The sequence below is a fragment of the Phalaenopsis equestris genome, unplaced genomic scaffold (assembly GCF_001263595.1).
Source record: "Phalaenopsis equestris unplaced genomic scaffold, ASM126359v1 Scaffold209646, whole genome shotgun sequence".
NCBI classification, from domain to species: Eukaryota; Viridiplantae; Streptophyta; class Magnoliopsida; order Asparagales; family Orchidaceae; genus Phalaenopsis; species Phalaenopsis equestris.
In genome coordinates, this window is record NW_018228798.1 from 238463 (window position 1) to 259121 (window position 20659).

Below are 20659 nucleotides of genomic sequence, written 5' to 3' on the forward strand. Positions count from 1 at the left end.
CGCGGCCAGCTCAAACAAAAAACCACCACCACAATTCCCCTGCACTTTCCTACTACTGACATCCATTTACCACATCCAACCTCTATGTCGTCACCACCTTTCAGCCACCTTCTTTACACCTCTCCATCACTGACTCTTCCTCCAGCTCGACCACCCTCAATTACCCCACAACTCGCCTCCCTTCCATCCATCCCATTATAGCCACCTACCACTACTTCCGGACAACTTAGATAACCTCCACCACCCACGGATCAAACCCTAGTGTGAGTTTGTATTGTTATTATTATCATTTTAGTGTGTTTGATTGCAACAGCCTATTTTACTTTTCAGTAGTAGTAATTGTGTTCCTATTGTTGTTTGGGTTAACTCTGGTATCACTATTCCTCTATAACAAATAATGCATTCCTCGAAGTTCACTCAGGAAGAGCATTTCATAAGAATGTCACAATAAGAGGATGATGGGATATTTTGACAAAGACAAGGCTCTCTCTTATACTAAAATAGAATTTCTACTAACCCAGAGTGGCACGAAATGTAGAGAGAAATGTTAAACAATGTAGGGTATGGCATTTGGTAGGTCTTCTCTTCTCATTTCAAAGACGCCCTGATTGGACTTGAGTATGAATTTTGTGGTGAGCTTACCTAGACACAGTGAAGTAGGAATTAGGGTTTTTTTAATGAGGAGACTATTTATATGTTGTAGTTCCTATTTTTGAGAATTTTTTATTGGTTTAAGCTATTAGGAGAATAGTTTCCAAGTTTTCTTAAAGTAGTAAATATGTATCTTGAAGAGAACAGGCGAATGAACCTCCTCATTCGGACTTCACTATTTCGCCATTCTCCCAGCCGTTACCAGACGACTGCCAAACTGTTGTTGCAGCATTCGATCGACTATCCAACAGCAGTTTATCGTCGTTCCCCACCATCGGTGTTCACGCTTCCATTTCTTTTTCGACAATGTCCAAACCCATTTCCTAACCTTCCCACACCAACCAGTTGCCCTAGTTTCGTGTCACCTTCATAGTAAAACTACAACCCAAAGAAATGGCATCTTTCTACATCAGAAAATATTCTTCCAATTAGAGTAACAAATTAACCACTAAGCAATTTTGAAATAGTTAAAGAGCATTCCATTCCAACTTTAAAGAAGCAAATGACCAAACTAAGACAAACCTAAAAAATCACTTACCTGGCGATTGGTAGAAGTAACATATTCCACAGGTATTCTAATTTCAAGGGTAGGATAGTTTTGGGAGGCTTCAGCAGTTTTACCATCCTGAGATGCCTCAAATTCTCTCCAAGTTCTTAAAATTTCTTGCATGCATTCACCAGCTTTATAAACAACCGTGGACGCATCCGGCTTACCTGATCCATAATGAAAGACTAAATAAATAAATAGCAAAGAAAGCTATAAGATACCTAGAAAATATCCTCAATTAAAAATATCTGCTTAAAAAAGTAAAATCACAATTAAACAATCCAAAATAGCATAGAACCAAAACAGGGTTTATCAACAATTATTTAAGATAAACAAACATAATCCAGTTTTAAGTACAGAAAGCACTTCATAACCTGGTTCTGATTGAATAAAAATACCAATCGGATGCTAAATATTAATTTGATCAAAACAGAACACCATGAGGTTCCAAAGACCAAAGCACTCTTAGATCAACCTGCGATCTGAACAGCTTAGACAAAACGCATAGTGCAAGAAATAAAATAAGAATGTGAGGATATGCCATTACTAAAGTGAACTCGAGTTAGCCTTATTGCCATTATGATAAAGCTTCCAAGTGCAAAAGAACGTTTTTGTTCATTTTCTATTCAGACCATCTAACCTATAATGCAGGAAACCAAGCATATCCATCACATAAAACAGCAAGTTCACTAATGTCTTGAAAAGTTTGCACCAGGATAAATTGAGCGAAATTCAGAAATTTCCCTCAAAAGTGTACACCATAGTGTCACGGACAAATTTGTCTCAAATCACCCGTGCGGCTTTAGCATTCTTTCTTGGCACTAAATCAGTTTAACCATCACAACGCTTGGGCTTGTAACACAAAACACTCTAGGAAGAAAAGCAGGAAGAAGTATTGAAGAAAGAAACACTTCACTAAGAAAGAGTGATTAGAACGCTTGAATGCTTAGGAACCTTGGATGGTACTCAGATGCATACATTGTTATTTGCACATACATGCTTCTAGAACTTTCCAAAATATTCTAAAGTTCTCTTGATGCTTGCTTCTTTCAGCATATTCCTGGAATTATGTGAAAATTTCTAGAATTCTTTGGAATAGACTCCTTTCAAGTTTTTTTTTTTCTAGAATATCATGTAATCTTCTAGAGTCCCTTGGATTGCTCTCTACATTTTGGCCTTCTCTAGAATCTTCCATTCTCATGTTTAGCTTAGCTTGCCAATTATTCTTGAAGATGGGGGAGTGTGACAATAGGCTACAATATCTCAATTGCTAAGCATGTTACTTCTAACACAGGTAAAAAATGTCCTACATTTTTAAAGATTAAAATCAGATAAAATATCACATAGCTAACACCATATGAATGGGCACCTAATATCTGTGTACCTCAAAATATCAACTATGGACAACAGTAGTTATGAAAAATCCTGCTCAAGGACATTGGAAACGCACTTCAAATTTTAATTTATACAAATTCAAAAGGAAGGAAATCTTCAACTTAACAGAAACAAAAGAGATAATTAGTTAGTTATAGAACTGCTTATTTTAGAAGCCATAAGCTGACCAATTCAAATTCAATCCTGTCCACATATATATAATTAGAATCCTTACCTATACTACAATAGGCCATAAAAAACGCTTCTCGCAATCAGTTTTGAATAGAATGTTGGAGAATCACCATCCAATCTTCACAAAATAGATTGCAGCTTTAAAGAAAGAACAGGTCTGAAGGGAAAAAATTTAGCTCAAGCCATTTAATGCCTTGATTCAAAATATTTTAAATTAGTCTGTTTTCTAGAAAACTATCCTGAAAAAAACGCTCATAGAGGAACTCAAAGCATTGGATTTATCATCATACAGAGAGAGGGCAACCAGGCATAATTACAGAGAAAGAATACATAATTTCAAATCTAAATAAAGCAGAATATTTTAAGTCAAAGATATTAACACAAATCATGCAACTAAATGATATAAATGGTGATATAGTATCTCGGATCTATTGTTCAAAGTGATGGTGATATAGATGGGGATGTTATTAGTAAAATTCAAGTTGGTTGGTAAGAAGTGGAGGAATGCTTAAGTGGAGGAATGCTTCGGGCCTATTGTGTGATAGAAGTGTACTGCTTAAACTAAAAGAAACATTTTATAAGATGGTGGTCGGACCTACATTGCTCTATGGCGCTGAATATTGGTCATTAAAAGAGAAGCATAAAACTAAGTTAAGTGTTGCCGAGATGAGAATGTTTAGGTGGATGAGTGGCTTTACACTTAGAGACAAATTGTGAAATGAATATATTCTTGATAGGGTTGGTGCAGCTCCAATGGCTGACAAAATTAGAGAGAGTCCTCTTAGATGGTTTGGTCACATTAAACATCAACCATCTCATTATCCGATTAGGAGAGTAGATGTTTTAGATTCGACTTGTGAGGTAAACCAAGAAAGACTTGGGCATATTGTATAAAAAATGATCTTAATTTATTAGAATTAAATGAAAATATGACACTCAATAGGACGCAATGGAGAAAAAAAATTCATGTACCCGACCCCACTTAGTGGGATAAAGGTTTGTTGTTGTTGTTGTTGTTGTTGTTGGTAGGGTTTAGGTTAAATCCTGCTTAATGATGCTTAATTTCCTGCTATCAAACAACCCCTAAATGAGGGATTAGGGCAAAAAAGAAGAGAAACAAGATTTAAGTTCATGTAGGTTTTAAAGTTGTCATTTTCGGTTGTTTTGTAGGATTTAAGCTATATCATGCTTAAATGTAATACAAATAATTCTACTAAACAACCCCTCCATGAGGGATGTAGGGCAAAATGAAGGAGAAACGAGATTTATGATATTGTAGGATTTATAGCTTATAATCGATAAATTAGAAGCTGCAATCTGATTTGTAAAAGCTAAATAGTCCATTGAATTTTTAGCTCCTTTAAATAGTTGTTCCCTTTTCATAAACAGATCAAATAAAAATTAAGTTCAAGCATTAAAAAATTTAAACAAATCAAGCTTGAACAATATATGAAAGTACAACACAATCTCAAGCCGAACATGAACAGCATATATTTCCAAGCAATGTTCGAACTATGATATAATCAACTAGATTCGGCTAGTTTACAGCCCCCTGATTGTGGTAAAAATCACTCTCTGAAAAGCTCCACAAAATCCTCCCAACATCATAAACTTGTCATGCATCGATCTTCGATCAAATAGAGATACAAACTATTCATTGAAACCCTCCAAAAAATCCTCCCAATTTATCATGTTTGGTATGTCCCCTACCCTATCCAAATATTGCCCACACCACCACCTTTCATCTTTTTCATCCAGTATAAAGGTAGCTAACAATACTCTTCATTCATCTGGACTTGTCATGCTATATAATATTTTCTCAATTCGCATTAATTAATTCTCCGCTTCAATCGGATATTCAGTTCAAATCTTGAAATATGTTCAAATACTTATCCACAATAATTGTATCACTTCTATTAAACTATCATCTGAACTCTTGAATCAACTGTGTCAACGGCGCCATCATTTGGGTCAGAGTATCCGTGTTCACAGCGATAACAGGCTACACTTCTTCATATTCTGTCGCCTCACCTTCTTCTATAATCATAGATGCATCCATTTGCTTGACTTAAAATAATTACTTAATTATAGTTAATCATTATTTTTTTATTATTAATTTTCTTTACTAATTTGTATAATTATCATATCTTTCATACATATTACATTAATTAATCTTAAACTATCTTTAATACTACTTTTATTATGACTCGACTCAGAGCTTGGAATTTCCTAAGGCAGTGACCGAAGGTCGAACAATGAAAAATAAGATTTTTTTTTCTATAACTAATACTTCCCAAAAGAAATAAAAGTGCCACTACTAAAAACAAAATAGTTGATGCAGTTAAATCTATCATATTTCAAAATATGCATGTTGATATAGAAATTCTCTTCTCTATTACTCATCATTACACAAAATCTTAAATGTTAAAAGTTAAATGTAAAACACAATGAGATAACTAAAGCAGTAAATACACATACTCATAAACTATAGTAACACAGTAAAAAAGAAAATAATACACATGTTACTTAAGCCTTAAATAAATTAATTAAACAATATTTGACATTTTATAATTATAAAAATGTTCGATCAAGATATTTCAAAATTTTTATTATGGCATATTATATTGTTTTCATATCTATATTATTTTTATATCCAACTGTCACAGGAGTACTATCTAAATATGTACCAATTAAGATACTTCAATATAAATAAATTTTGTCATTTACGTGTACGGGTACATTGATGTTCCCTTGCTTGTACCTGAAAGAAATAAACTTCATCGTTCAGCATGAACAAGCAAACATGCAATAACAATCACTATCTAATAATGACCATTTAATTTTCATTTGTATAGCAATCAATATATTTGTATAATATTCAATATTTATGATAATTTAATAATATTGAGTACACATGTCATTCTTACAATATGATAAAAAATTTAATAAAACCAACAGATCATAAATATGCAGTGATATCAATATAACTAGTAACAGTAATTGTAAATGCATTTCATCCAAATAGAACAAAATTATTATCATATCATAAAAACGTAAGTATTGACCTTAATGTTATATGACTTTTTTTAAATTTTCAATCCTTTACTTTGACTTCATCTTTATTAATTTGATACCTAAAAAAAATATTTACAATAATTAATTTGATGATTAATTGGTCATTGTATGCTTATATCAATGTTTAATTCTTTGATTTAATGTATAGTAATCATCTCAAATCCTAAAATCCCAATTTCTAATCATTTGCCTATTTATATTTCATTTTATTAATGATTCTAATAATTTTTAATTTAAAATTGACACATTATCTAATTTACTAATTATTATTTTATTGATTAAAAATCAATATAAAAGAAATTACCTTTGAGCCTGAAGGAAAACAAATGTTAGTGATAAAGGTGTCGATGCACTAAACTTCTCGTCTTTGACTTGATCGAACGCAGCACCTCGTAATTGCCTTCTTTCTAAAAACAATAAATTTAGCTGCAGTAACACAACAAGCTCACAATTGGGTTTAGCTTGCATCTGAGCATGAAGCATGCTCAATCTCCCAACTCCAGTGAAAATGACACAACGGTCTCCTCGAATGCGGAAGCTATTCACCACCTTCTCCTGCTAGACAGCGCCTCCTCTATCTCCAAAGCAAGGCCCTTCCTTTTGGTACCGCACCGAACGGCTAGGGCTAACACGGTTCACTCCTACTAGCGTACCTCGCACATAATTCTTCATCTGTGTCGATCTCCCTTCTTCCAAAGCACACGCGTTCTGCTAGGGTACGTTGTCTCCTTTCTTCCTCCCTGCTCCAAGTCTTTATGCCCCTCCAGTTCAAATGAGATTCCCATCTCTTAAGAAGAAACTGTTTAGGCAACGATTGATACGAATCGACATAGATTTAAACTCTTTTATTTTATTATGTATATATATGTATGTATATATGTAGATATATTTGTATATATCTATATATATATAATATATATGTATATGTGTGTGTGTGTGTGTTAAGGCAAAAGACTTTATCATAATGAAAAAATTTACAAGACAGAAAGGGGGAAAAAATATAAGGAAGTTTAAGCAAATCCTCCTTATGCAAAAAAATAGGAGGCACTCTATCCAGAAAACTAGTTGCGTGGAAGCAGCATACTTAGCCAGCCAATGAACTGGCTTATTCCCTTCTCTTGGTATGTAGGACCACTGAATGTTTAAGCCTTAAATCAAAGAAGCAACTTGCTTTGGTTGAAGGTAGATGTAAGAGAGCTGCAACACTTCCAAAGGGTCAAGGAATCCATCTCCAAAATAAGGTATACAAATGTATATCTCTTACAATCTAAATGGAAGAAAATTTTTTAATAGTCTTAAAAGAAGAAAACACTGCTTCTTCTTTAGAAAACTTATTATTGTATATTCAACTATATGACATAAAAAACAAGTCTCACAATCAATCCTAAATAGAATGTCGGAGAATGCCCATCCACAACAACAACAACAACAACAACAAAGCCTTAATCCCACTACGTGGGGTCGGCTACATGACTCCTTTTTCTCCATTGCGTCCTATTTAGTGTCATATTTTCATTTAGTTCTAGTAAATTAAGATCATTTTTAATACAATAAGCCCAAGTCTTCCTAGGTCTACCTCTGCCTTTCTTAACACAAGTAGAAACTAAAACATCTACTCTCCTAATCGAATCATCAGAATGCACATCCAATCACTAAAAAATAGATTAAGGATCTGTTTGGGGCAGCTGCTGCGTAGCAACTGTGGCAGAAAGTTGACGCGCAGAAGTTGAGTGTTTGTTTGTTTTTTGCAGTTTTAAAACAATCGTACTGCAGTAATATCTGAGTATATAACTTTTATGTCCCTGTACTATAGTGTTATTTATATCAAAACAAATTATGCTAGCATATTTCATTCTTGAAAGCAAATATCCAGTTTGAATGTTACAAAATGAAAACAGGCACATCCCTAAGCAATAACACAACAATCATAATTTAAAAAAATACTACTAAAATAATAATTAATAATATGATAATATCATTTTTAAAATGCAATCTGTTGATGTCACGAGATAATTCAACCTCCAACGAAACTCTCTATGTCTAATCACTATCAGCAGAGGAATCTTCAAACCGATCTGCCCATTTAAAGAAGTCAGTTTCCTATTCTTCTCCTTAGACACCTATAAAACTCTCTCATAGCTATATGGCTGTCGCGAAGTAAATAACATTGTAGTCCATAGTAACACTACAATGTTCTGAAAGTACTGAAAATTCTCGAGCTCATTTTTTCTGAAGGTTTAACACCACAAAGCACAAACTCTTAGATACAACACTAGTAATAAAAAATATTAGAAGTAATCAATTCTAGTTTTATGAAACTGTGAGGTCTCAAAAAAACAGAGTATAAACCAACGAATCTATCACGACAATGAGACAACAAACCTTAATAAAAAAAAAATTCTTGATTATCTTCAAACCATGAAATACCTAATTCGCACATTGTTGACATATGCATATCACCAAAAACTCCATCCAGAAGTACCTCAAAAGCCATAGCACTGAAAAAGAATAGGAATTTGGTTGTCTTCATTGAGATTTCACACTTGTCAAGAACCAATAGCAATATACAAGTCATCCATAAGAACCATAAGTTTGAATATCTTATCATAGACCTCCAAAACATAAAAAAAAACATGTAATAAAAATTTACACTACAATTACACCAACGATTGCCACACAGTCCATCCAAGTAGGAAAAATACATGCAAAAAACTGAAAACATTGAGATTAAAAATGTTCATCATTGCATAATTTATCAATACAATAAACAATAAATGTTTTCACAACACATTACAAATAAAGTAAGAAAATATAATCATTTCGTACACCCGACAACGATGATATTTGTAATTCGCTCCCTCACCTCCATTATCGCACTACACCTTCCCCATCACTGGGTGCAGCTCTCAAGCAAAACACTTTCAATCTGTTATAAAGACTGTCCGACAATACTCATATGCTTCAACAAGGACGTGAATAATCTTCATCAACTCTGTTGAAGTCAATGTCACAGCTCGAGGGACGCTACCATATATAGTTGTTTAGAGTCATCGTAGCAACCACAATTCGCACTTGCTTGAGAAATGAATATGTGGGCATATCCCACAGAATGACTTATTTTCTTTCCAAACTTCAAATGTTCTTTCAATGACACCACGTAGAAATGAGTGTCACTCATTAAACATCTTTTTCCTACCCCAAGAATCATTGCTAGCTCTTTGAAAATCAGGAAGCGGTATTTAATATATGGAAATGGCTTTAAAACCCTCTTTGTAAGTGGTATCTTGCATCAACCAAATAATATTTATCTGACATGAATACAATAATTAATATTATAGTGAAAGCACTATATGATTAGTTGAGACTCGAGCAAACCTGAGGGTGAATGAGGAAAATTATATTTTTGAGTTATTACGATAAATTTGAATATGCAACTATTGTGTGCACTGCATTCTCAACCAACCATAACAAAAGTGAAGCACATATTGAATTCACATACAGGCATGACATTTTATGTTGATCTGCATCACCCGATGAATACACTTTTTTCATTATTCAAAACACATGTGTTCCATCAATCGCTCCAATACAAATCTAAGGAATTTAACAAGGATATCTAAATTATTGTATTCATTTGAATTCTGAAAATAATGAATAAATAAAATTACCTTAAAATATGGCATATATTGAGTCAAGTGAAACCTCTATGGAAATCCTATGGAATGTTGGGTTATCTGGTTTAATAATTTCTGATGAAAAACTGACTAGAGGATTCAATCAAATTGAAAAATAATGCACTTATTTTCTTGAATTCTACATATCCCTGCATGCCACCAGCCCTCATGTAACCCTGTGGTCACCAATCCAAAATGAACCAAAAACCGCAAGCCTAAAAAAGAGAAATGTACTTCATATATGAATCAGAAACCGCAAATAGCAAAGAGCCACTTGGACATAAATAAATTCCAAATTTCACTTAAAAAAGGATATGCAATCTGGTGTTTTTTCTCTCCCTATTTACAATTTCTCCAAAGAGCAAAGACCTAAACCGCAAAAAAGGCAATAACTACATTGAACCAAAAATCGCAAAGTTCAGAGACCCAAAATTGCAAATACCTTTATAATTCCCAATTTCTCAATAAAATTGATATGCAATCTAGCGTTCTCCCATCCCTATGTTCTCAATTTCTCTGTAGAGCAAAGTCGTAAACTGTAAAAAACCAAACCACACAAAGCAATCACAAAGCAAAGCCACTTCTCAGAAAACAGGATTGCAGTGGAAGAATCATAAAAACAATTTGTCTACAGAGCAAAGCCACAAACATCAACCACAAACCGCGAAGGGAAAATAACATAAGGGAGCAAAGAAGAAGGAAGGAAGATACCAGAGGACAGCACAAAAAAGGGAAAATGCTGACGATTCTCAACGGTTGTCTCATGGCGAGAGAAGAGGAACCGCTAGGGCAAATGCGAACGCGAGGAGGAGAAAGGGAAGCGGGGCAGAGAACGAACTGCTAGGGTAGACGCGAAAACGAGGGGCAACCAATCAAAAAACGGTGATCAAATGTGGGTGCAAGGTCGAGCCTGCGGCCGCGTTTTAAGAAAATTTTCCAATTAAGGGCCTGTTTGGGGCAGCTTATTTGTGCGGAAGACATTTTCAAAACGCCTTCGTACTGTTTCTTTTTCGGGTTTTAATAGCTTATCTCATAACCCCGTTTTGGGATCCTTAATAAACGCGGATGCGGAATCGACCCCGTGTTTCGCGTCTTTATTCAGCGTTCGGTAAAATTTCCTCTCTCCGCTGCCCTCACGAATCGCGATCGAGCCCTACGTAGCCGCTTTCTGCTTCTTCTCCAAGTAAAGGTTGCGTTCTTCGTTCGCCATAGAGCTTTTCCCTACCCACTCCTTGCTTCTTCAGCATTTCTTCTCTTCGAGATAAACTCATCTCCTTTTATTTTTTTCGTTTCTTCTGTTGCATTGCCCGCTCCTCCAATCGCTTCCTACTTCTTCGGCATTCTCTTCGTCAATAATATGAAAGTAATAATCTCGCTCCTCCCCTTCTTAGGCGGAGAGCTAGGGCAGAGCTCATTTTTTTTTTATTTTTGGCAACTTCATCTTCCTCTGATCTTTTTTTTTTTTTCTTCTGGTATGCCCACTCCGCCTCCTCTCCTCTACTCCTCTGCTCCTCCTCCACCATCTGTAGTCAATTTTTAAACCAACATAGACTTCTAAAGATTAATAGTAGAAACTGGTGCAAAAGGAAATCATGAACTGTCCACTACCCTTTTTATTCTTGATTTATGAACCCTTTCATACAAAAATCAACAGTAGAATGGGCATAACAGTAGAATGGGCATTAGAATGGGCATTGTTTTATGGAGGAGATTGGGAATTATGTGATATGTATGTGGGATAATGATGTGCTGATTTTATTTCTGATTGAGGCAGAGCAATGGTTTCTGTAGGTTAGCTCTTCCTACAGAAAAGTGTATAGATGAGATGCACTCCTTTACAGCAAATTTTACAAAAAAACTGCAAAGTTTATAAAAATTTTTTATATTTGTGCAACTGGAGGTCATAAATATTTTAAGGAAAATTTGCGCTTGTGAGTTTGGCATACCCATCAGTAGATATTACCTGCTTTAAAATTGAAATTACCGCAGCTTTAAATTTAGGCATATGAATTGTTTTAAATTTGGCAGCTGGAGTTGCTTTGCTGAAATTTGATTCGGTTCTTCTGTTTAGGGTTGTAATGGAAGGTTGTTCTGTTGGCATTACATATGTAATGGAAGGTAATTATGTTGGCATTACACATGAAATGCTTTAGACCTGTTTTGGACTTCAAAGTTTAATTGAGTTGGGCATTTTATGTTTTCTTTTCCACTACATTGCATTAATGCAGTTGACAACATTTACATACACACAACTCAACTCAGCAGTTTATCCAGAACAGGGGCAATAGTCATTTATCCAGATCAGTTATTTTCCAAACGCACCAATCAAACAGTCAGTCAGCTTATCTGGATCAGCTGCCTTTTCCACTACATTGCATTAATGCAGTTGACAGCATTTACATACACACAACTCAACTCAGCAGCTTATCCAGAACAGGGGCAATTGTCATTTATCCAGATCAGTTGTTTTCCAAACGCGCAAATCAAACAGTCAGTCAGCTTATCTGGATCAGCTGCTCATCAGCAGAATATCAGAATAAGTTGTTAATCAGTATAAGATGAATAAGCTATGGATGCCCCAAACAGATCCTAAGTCGCCACACCACACGAAACAAACATCTCATCTGGGGTTTTCCCACTACACAATAGCAATTAATGTAACACCCAAATTTCAAAAAACCAGGTAAAGTTCAGGCATAATTGAAAAGTACCTCAATATTTTTCATTTCTTGGAAATTGATCGAAATAATTTTATTAAATTCAACGCATGGAATCGATCAATTCTACATAAAGCACTATATGTAAATTATGAACGAATTGGGAAATATAAAATTTGAAAGTTATAAGTTTTAATATATTGAATAAATTTTAATTATGTTAATTAATCCTTCCCTTAATCTACTATTATTGTAGCCAACGGATCTCTCCATACCTTTTATTCGTTGGTTTTGGTCGCATAGAGCTCGAGAGCCTTAATTCCTCCTCTCCCTCACCCGATTCTACATGTCGCATCCTCCTGCAAGCAGAAGTTTCGTTCGGCCCCTGTAGCAAAGCTGCGACCTTTGCTACAGTGCAAGGGCGCGAACAGACGAGCCGAGCAGTGCATAGGGGTGTCACAACTCACGATATAGGGCTCCAGGGTAAATTCTGTAAGCATGAATCTCTTTCTCTTGCAATTCTAAGCATTCATTTCCTTCCTCTCACTTTTGCATTGAAGTTTCCCTCATTTTTTGTGTCTTTCATATTCCTGGAACTATCGAAAGCGTCGATTGTGTCGGAAGTGTTGTATCCAAAAAGGTTTTAACAAGAGTTTAGCAAAGGGAAAGTTAGTTGGAGTCGATAGGAAGAAGAATAGTCGGTTTCAAAAAGACAATTTACGCTGAACAGACCCTTTGAAGAATATTTCAAGCAAATAAATTATGTTTTAGGTTAAATCATGTTATGAACCTGAATTTTATGAAGTATTATGATGTCTACATTCCCTAGGTTGTTTTTACTAGGCGGCGAGCTCAAGACGAGCGTGTGGTCACTCGTCGTAGGGCTGCTTCGTCTGGTCAAGTGAAATAATTGTCCTAAACTAAGCAAAATACTCTTTTATATGTTTCATATGATTTCTAGTTTGACACTGATGCATTCAGGAATTCTGACATATTGTAAATGAATACCTGAAATTAAATAATAAATGCAAGTTAACTTTTATTATGCTACACGTGATTCTATATTATCTTATGATCCAAATGATTATGCATATGACACAAATTGCTTGCAGCATTCATTTTGTTACAATTCATCATTATGAGATATGAAATACCTTATTGTAAGAAGTATTATGAAATGTCTGATAAATAATACTACATAAATGACATATTGAATGTTAAGGGATAGATTATTACATGAGTGTGCAAGTACATTATGTAGAGATATATTTCCGACTCCTGATATTTATACGGGGAAGAACATATGAAAACTGTTTAAAAAAGCGGTGACAGAACGTTAAGGAACCGTGGCTATAGGGGGTTGTTATTATGTAAGGGAAAGTCCGACCTTTATCGATAGTCTATATAATATTTAGGGCAAGGTGATAGCCCATGAAAAATAGTTGAACCCTATACATTAAACAAGTAACAATATTGTGATATGACATCTATGAAATGAATGAACATGTTTATACTTAACATTATAGTTGATTTTTATACCACATGTATGTGCTCACTTTTTATATTTTATATTATGCTAACATGTTATGATGGTATGTAGATATATATAGTTTCACACAAGCATGCATGTTAATTTTTTCCATGTTAAAAATTTCATTTTAGCGCTGATTATTTCTCTGAGCATGTTGTTGCTCATTCTTCGTTGTTTTCTTTCAGGTAGGGGCAAAGAGCACTAGGCCAAGTAGTCAGGTGTGTCTTTGTACAACTTTTGCACATTTCTTTCCATGTTAAAAATTTCATTTTAGCCCTGATTATTTCTCTAAGCTCGCTGTTAGTCATTCTTCGTTGTTGCCTTTCAAATAGGGGCAAAGAGCACCAGGGCAAGTAGTCAGGTGTGCCTTTGTACAGCTTTTGCACATAAGTTTTCGAAGATTTGTACATAAGTTTTTATTAAGATTTTTATTGTTATGGATTTAGCAGCTCTGTATAGTTTTCATTTTTTAGATGATTTAATTTTCATGCTATCGAATATGTGATTGAAATATAATTTATCAAGTATGTCGCGGCGATCCAGTGAGACTAATTCATCATCTACTGTGCCCTAATTATAAAAGTCAAGACGAGTGTTGGTGAGAGTTAATCTGCCCAAATTATCAGCCTCTTGTTGGGGTGTGATAATTAAGCTGCACCATACACAGCCTAAAGCCTTAAAGAAAAAGCAGAATGAAGGGAAAAGAAACAAGCTCAAACCATGTTATGTATTGCTCCAAAATATTTTAAATTAGTGTCCAAAAAACAATTGACAAAATAATCCTACACAAAAAAGCTATCAAAAAACTCACAGTGAAACTCAAAGCATTGGAATTATCATCATACAGAGAGAAAAACCAGTAACGGAGAAGGCATACTTAATTTCAAATCTAGATAAAGCAAGATATTTTAGGGTCAATTATTTCTAACACAAATCATGGAACTAAATGTATATTGTTTCAAATTACACATATCAGATTTGAAATTTACAACACTATGCCTCAAAAAAAGGATAAATTCATTGCTAAAACAATTTAATGATAGCTCAAATCAAAGTAATTTATGATGAATTAAAATAAAAAATGATCCAAAGTACATAAGGCATTAACACCACAGTCAAAAATTTAATTTTAATGAAATTGCTCAATCAAGCTCATAAATCAAATCCGGGTTATGTAGAAAAAAGGTGGCCGAAGAAAATCATCAAATACAAAAAAAGAAAGTAGGACTTAAATCGATACCCAAAATTTGGCACTTGCCAAATCACTGTTTTTCAAAGGTAAGAATAGCCAACCAAGCATAGAAAATTTAAAGAAACCCGAGAATTTACCAAGCCAAAAGGATATGTCCTTAACATGCATTATAAACCTCATAATTGTGATAAAATACTAGGTCAGCTATTCCATTACAATAATCAACCCCAATTAACATAATCTAATGTTACTAATCTAGCAAAAACAGATGATAGAGCTAGGTATAAATATGAATTGACATATATTATCACAAAATAAAAGGTGAAAACAAAATGCAAAAAAGACATGGATAGCAATAGTGTCATGTGGTTAACATCATATAGGGCGTGTGGCCTCGTGCTCACATGTGATCAAGAACAGCGACCTTAAGTATAAACCATGGCTGCATGCAGGAGGTTGAGAGAGAGGGATCAGGATTCATTTCACGTAAATTTTTAAGTTCTGGGCATAAAAAAATTCAGCTTGACAATTTGTGTATTTTATATTTTGTCAAAATAGAGAACAAAATCAGTTCTCATAAATAAAATCATATGCATGATTATACAAGTGACAATATTTGTTTTTTCAACAAGTTTAGACTGTCAAATCTATCTAGGTTAGGAAAAAAAGGCAATAATGAATAATTTGGAAATTTTTTATTCATTAAGAAAAGTAAATCATAATTATTTCATTTCTAACAATGAAATCACAAATCACCATAAACCTGCGAGCAATGCCGATGCACAAGATATCTCAAAATACATCATCATTTTATCATCTACTATAACTTCAAGAATGAGAAATGTAAAACTTCATGGCAGCTTAAAATGTAAATTCACAAGACAATGATTAAATGCTCATCAAAAAATGTCAACTCAGACATATTAAAACTGTTAATGCCAAAACTTTCTAGAATTTATAATTTTTAAGCATATATCCTAATGTGCTAGATGATTGAGTTTCTCGTATTTAATTTCTTAGAGCTTATAGAGAAAATCTTTCTCAATTCAAATGCATCATTAATTTATCACTTAGCTTAAATCCGCATCTCTTATTCACATGAGCACTTAACTTAAAATTGGGAATAACTGATAGTCAATTTCCAACAAATATTGTTATGAATATATGAATCAAAACACTATTAAAAAACATATAGCTTCTTTCTAAAATAAATGATGGTAAAGAAAATTTAAGGTAGATAAATCACATAAATATGATATGCAGCCAAACTTGCTCAAATATAATTTGAGTTATGCAACATTACAATTGACCAGATGGTTGAGGTTCTAAGTTTAACGTTTCTTTTAAGCATTCAGCATTGATAAATTTCATGAAAAATTAATGCAACTTAACTCTCTCAGTAAGTTCCTATTTAGTAATTTGTAAATCAAAAAAATCAATAGCTAACAAAATTAAAATTAGTTTGATCATTCATCATAAAGATAGTAATAACAAATAATTCATCGTAAGAGTTGCATTTTTAAATTGCTCATTTGATTCAAAAACTAAAATGGACATAATTGGCCCATTGCTGTAATTTTAAATTATTTATTACATCTAGCATATCCTAAAAAAAAATTCATGAAGTGAAGTCTCATCAATAGAATCAAACTCAATCATACATATTGTGCCAAAGTGTACAATAGTCTTTATAGGGAGGTGATATTGAATTTCATTGGAGGTGTTAATAATAGGTGAGATAGCCCTAATAGAATTATTGTAAAATGCCTCAATGTCTAAACTTATATTAAAAATCTCATGCAGGGTATTTTGTGAAGAATTGTAACTACATTCATTCCTATATGCTTGACCAGAGGTAAACAATATTTAGCTACAAGATCTATAAACATCACATAATACTCACATACATTATAATCACAATGCTTATAACTCTCAAGGGAATGTTTGATTGAACAATTGGGAATTAAGTAAATGAAATAAGAGCTAGTTTTGTAAAGTATTAAACACAAAAAAAAATACAGACGGAAATTATTAAAAAACCTGATCTACAACTCCACCTCTTATGCCACATAAGACTAGCAACCTACCTCCCATGCACTGCCAACTTACAACACTACCCCGGCATAGCCCTTGATCAGCAAACCTGAATCCCACATTGCCATGGCCTATGATTTAGCCTCCCACTCCATCGCAGACCACAAATCACTACAATTTATTTTAAATATTTTATGAATAGATCTTTTAAGATAAGGGTTCCCAGCTACTTATTTTAAGAATAGGTTTTTTTCATTTGTTTCTTCTATTTTGAATAGATAGTTAGATGTTTATATTTTATTTGTTTAAATCATATGGAATTACACTGAACATTACACCAAATCAAATTTAAAATATAATAAATTCCCTGCAAGAACTTTGCATCTAAACAAACAAGACAAATCAACAGTACCAGATTTACTAAACATTGCGATGCATCACAGGTACATGAAGCAGATGAACCAACCATAAAGAAATTCATAAGGATTTTAACTAGAATTATTTATTTAAGTTTAAATGTTGTAATTTCGTTTAAGACTTTATTTATGTTTTCATATTATAAATTTATATAGAAATTTTTTTAAATTTAAATTTTATGTGAAGTTAAATTTTCAGAAAAATATAAGAAAATCAAGAGATAAGTAATTAATTGCATAATTAGCAATTAATAAAATAATTCTCATGTTTTTTTATAATTTTTAAGATATTAGAAACAATCCTCTCTCACCATTCCTCTTCCTTTCAAAATGAAGCCCGCCATGAATGAGCCTCTTTTAAAAAATACATATATTAACTTCAAGATTTTGTATGGGCTTATTTATTTGTCACTACGTTGAATAAAAGAGATGGTTGATTGCAAAAAAAAATTTCAATTTTCTTCGAAGACATGAAGGCATGGTGGGTGGCCCAAGAATGTGAAGAATTCATCACCTTCTACCACCTTATTGATTTGGTCAGTGATGAGTTTATTTATTCCTTGCACTTCTATTTTTTTTCTAGTTGTGAAACCTTTTTTTTTCCTGCACAATCCGTGATCTTTCATCCATCTACATCCCCATATTGTTTCACTCCAAATCTCCCACAAAATCCTCCATAAATCCACTTCAAAGTGGTCAGCCAAGATTATGCCGAATTTAACCAGGTATTAACCCTTTAGCTACTTTACCCCCTTAAATCCTTTGAAAATTTGCAAAAAGCTCCAGAATTAACATAAACATATTTTCTATCATTAACAAGAATTCCTAGTGTCATATTAGATTCCTGCATTACCAGGTCTACAATGAAATCTAGAAAAAAATAATCAAATCTCCACAGAAATTCTTGATTATTTATAGACTACATATTTACATCCCAACCTAAGATTTTAAAGTGGTTTCCCCCCAAGGTTACATATATATTTTCATAATAAAATGCCTAATGACAATCTAGGACCTGTTTTTTTAGCTGCACCTTGTACAGTGGACCCATAAGTTGGGTTTCCCACTTGATACCTTCACCCAACCCCTAATCCCTTGCTACCACATCATTCTTAACATTTTTTGCAACTTCTAAACCAAAATAAATTAGTATGAAAATCAATTTTTTAAAACATTCCATATAAGTTCATAATATGAAAACACAAACAAAGTCTTACACAAAATTTTAATGAAAAACTCGAATATATAATTCTAATTATAAATCCTCATCATTTTCCGTATGGTTGCTGCATTTATCTCATGTGATAGTGTTGCATCACATTGCATTCTCAAAAATATGCAAAACTGTGCACTTACAACCAACAGTAAATTGATCATGTAATTGGCCCCTACATTCATCGAACCAAAACATTACGCTTTAAGCTAATGTTTCATATAAGCTCGTGTGAATTAATAGAGCAAATACTTTGCCAAAAATATTGAGCATATCCCACTGTTGTTGATTTGGCACAACCACCTCTCTAAAATAGCATATCGTATCTTTCAATAAAGTCTTCTAATTAAAAATCCACTTTACACATATCGAATATAGCACCATACTTTTGAACCTCATGATTGTCATATTGTTTTGTGTGTAATCATAACTTGATTTTTTTTTTTTTAATAATAACTTTTAATATTTTATTGAATGAACAACATGAGGCAAAAATGAATTCTGACACCCATTTTATGCAAAATCTCTTAGCGTCAAAGATTTTAACACAACTAAATGAAATAATGTATGAATCCACATACGTCAACGTTGAAAATCACAATTCCATAAACCCACAAATATGAAATCCATGACACGTGATAAATTAATTATTTCCCAGATCAAAGAAATTTAGTGAGAAATTTAAAAGCATTTAAGAGCTCAGAATGCAAGTAGAATTACTAGAAGAATAAAAATTATAGTTGCAGCCAATTTGATTAAAATCAATCACTCAAATAATGAATATTAAAATAGGCAAAGAAAGATAGAACAAAATAAAAGATCATTAAACACAGATAACTCAAGCCTCAAAATGCTATGAGTATATGAATTTCCCAAGATATTAATATTTTCCCTTACATCGCACTCAAATGAACCAGAATCCAACCAAAGTACAAGATTAAATAGTGAGAATTTTTATTTAGCCAAAGGTTTGTACGTTATATGCCAATGATTGTTCCGAAACAAAAACCAATCACAATTCACATAATTTGAAGGTACTTATCTCGAAGTAAAAATAGAAGACAACATTAGAGATGGATAAGATTGCAAAGGTAAGTCCGCAAAACATATGAAAATGAGAAAGGCATGTGAATCATAACAGTTGCATGTATACAAATCAGAAGATTAACAATGTTGAAAGCTTGGACTGATATGAGATCAATAATAACAACCCTACGATGGTCATGAATGGCTCGCAAACCTCATGAGGCTAGGATCATGGGATCAGCATTTTATTATGTGCCATGAGAAATTCAATATAAAATTTGCTAGTATCTATAAAAATATATAAAACTTCATCCCTAAAGATAAATGATAAACTTCTAAAGTAGTATCGGTTCAAGTGACATTTCACCATCTTAAATTCCTTCTAAAAAATTGCGCCAGCAAGAAATAGTTGCCATTATTCCCAAAATTATAAGAACATTCAACTCTTAAGAAATATTAAAAGTAGCAATATGTGAAACCACTTAATGTAGAAGAACTATTGCTCATGCTACAATCATCTTATCACACAATACTAATTAACACGACTAATAAAAGTTCTTAAAAAAAGGTGTACCCAATGCATTTTTCTTTTTTTGCTGTTAAGGGTCTAGGGAAAGTGTACAACATTCTCTAAGTATTACAAAGAGGTTGTTCAATGATTAAGCCTGTAAATTTAATATCACAGTGAAGGCAAACAAAGCACTGCTCTGCCTAACCTCTAAATAAAGGTTTCTACCACGTATTTACGACAAATGCATTTCTAGGGGATCAAGCAATCTTCATAAACAAATCCAAACAACTTTATGAGTAAAAAGGAAATAAAATTTGTCTGTTCATTTTTTGTCAATTTGATCTCCAAAAAAAAAAGCATGAACAAATTTCCTTAAAAAAAAAAAGATGATTTTCATCAGTAAAAATGTTTCACTCATATCCAAATTGAAACAGCTGTTTGCATCATCAAGGTCCTCAAAAATGAAGCAAGTCATTTGACAGACTCACCTTGGGATCTGAAAAGAAAAAAACGGGAAATAAATTGTCAGAATAGTAGTAGCTAAAATCAACAAATGAAAAAAAATA

General features: G+C 33.2%; 1 protein-coding gene across 4 annotated transcripts in view; it reads right to left on the reverse strand.

Annotated features, from left to right (window-relative positions):
- The window catches only part of LOC110036680, an 86275-nt gene that overhangs the window by 58074 nt on the left and 7542 nt on the right, over window positions 1–20659 (reverse strand). For all 4 annotated transcript variants that reach the window (XM_020741180.1, XM_020741177.1, XM_020741178.1 and 1 more), the window contains 2 exons: window positions 20582–20589; window positions 1190–1365 (listed from right to left, as the gene is read on the reverse strand). In XM_020741180.1, coding sequence (XP_020596839.1) covers window positions 1190–1365; window positions 20582–20589 — 184 coding nt within the window. The remainder of the gene's footprint in view (window positions 1–1189; window positions 1366–20581; window positions 20590–20659) is intronic.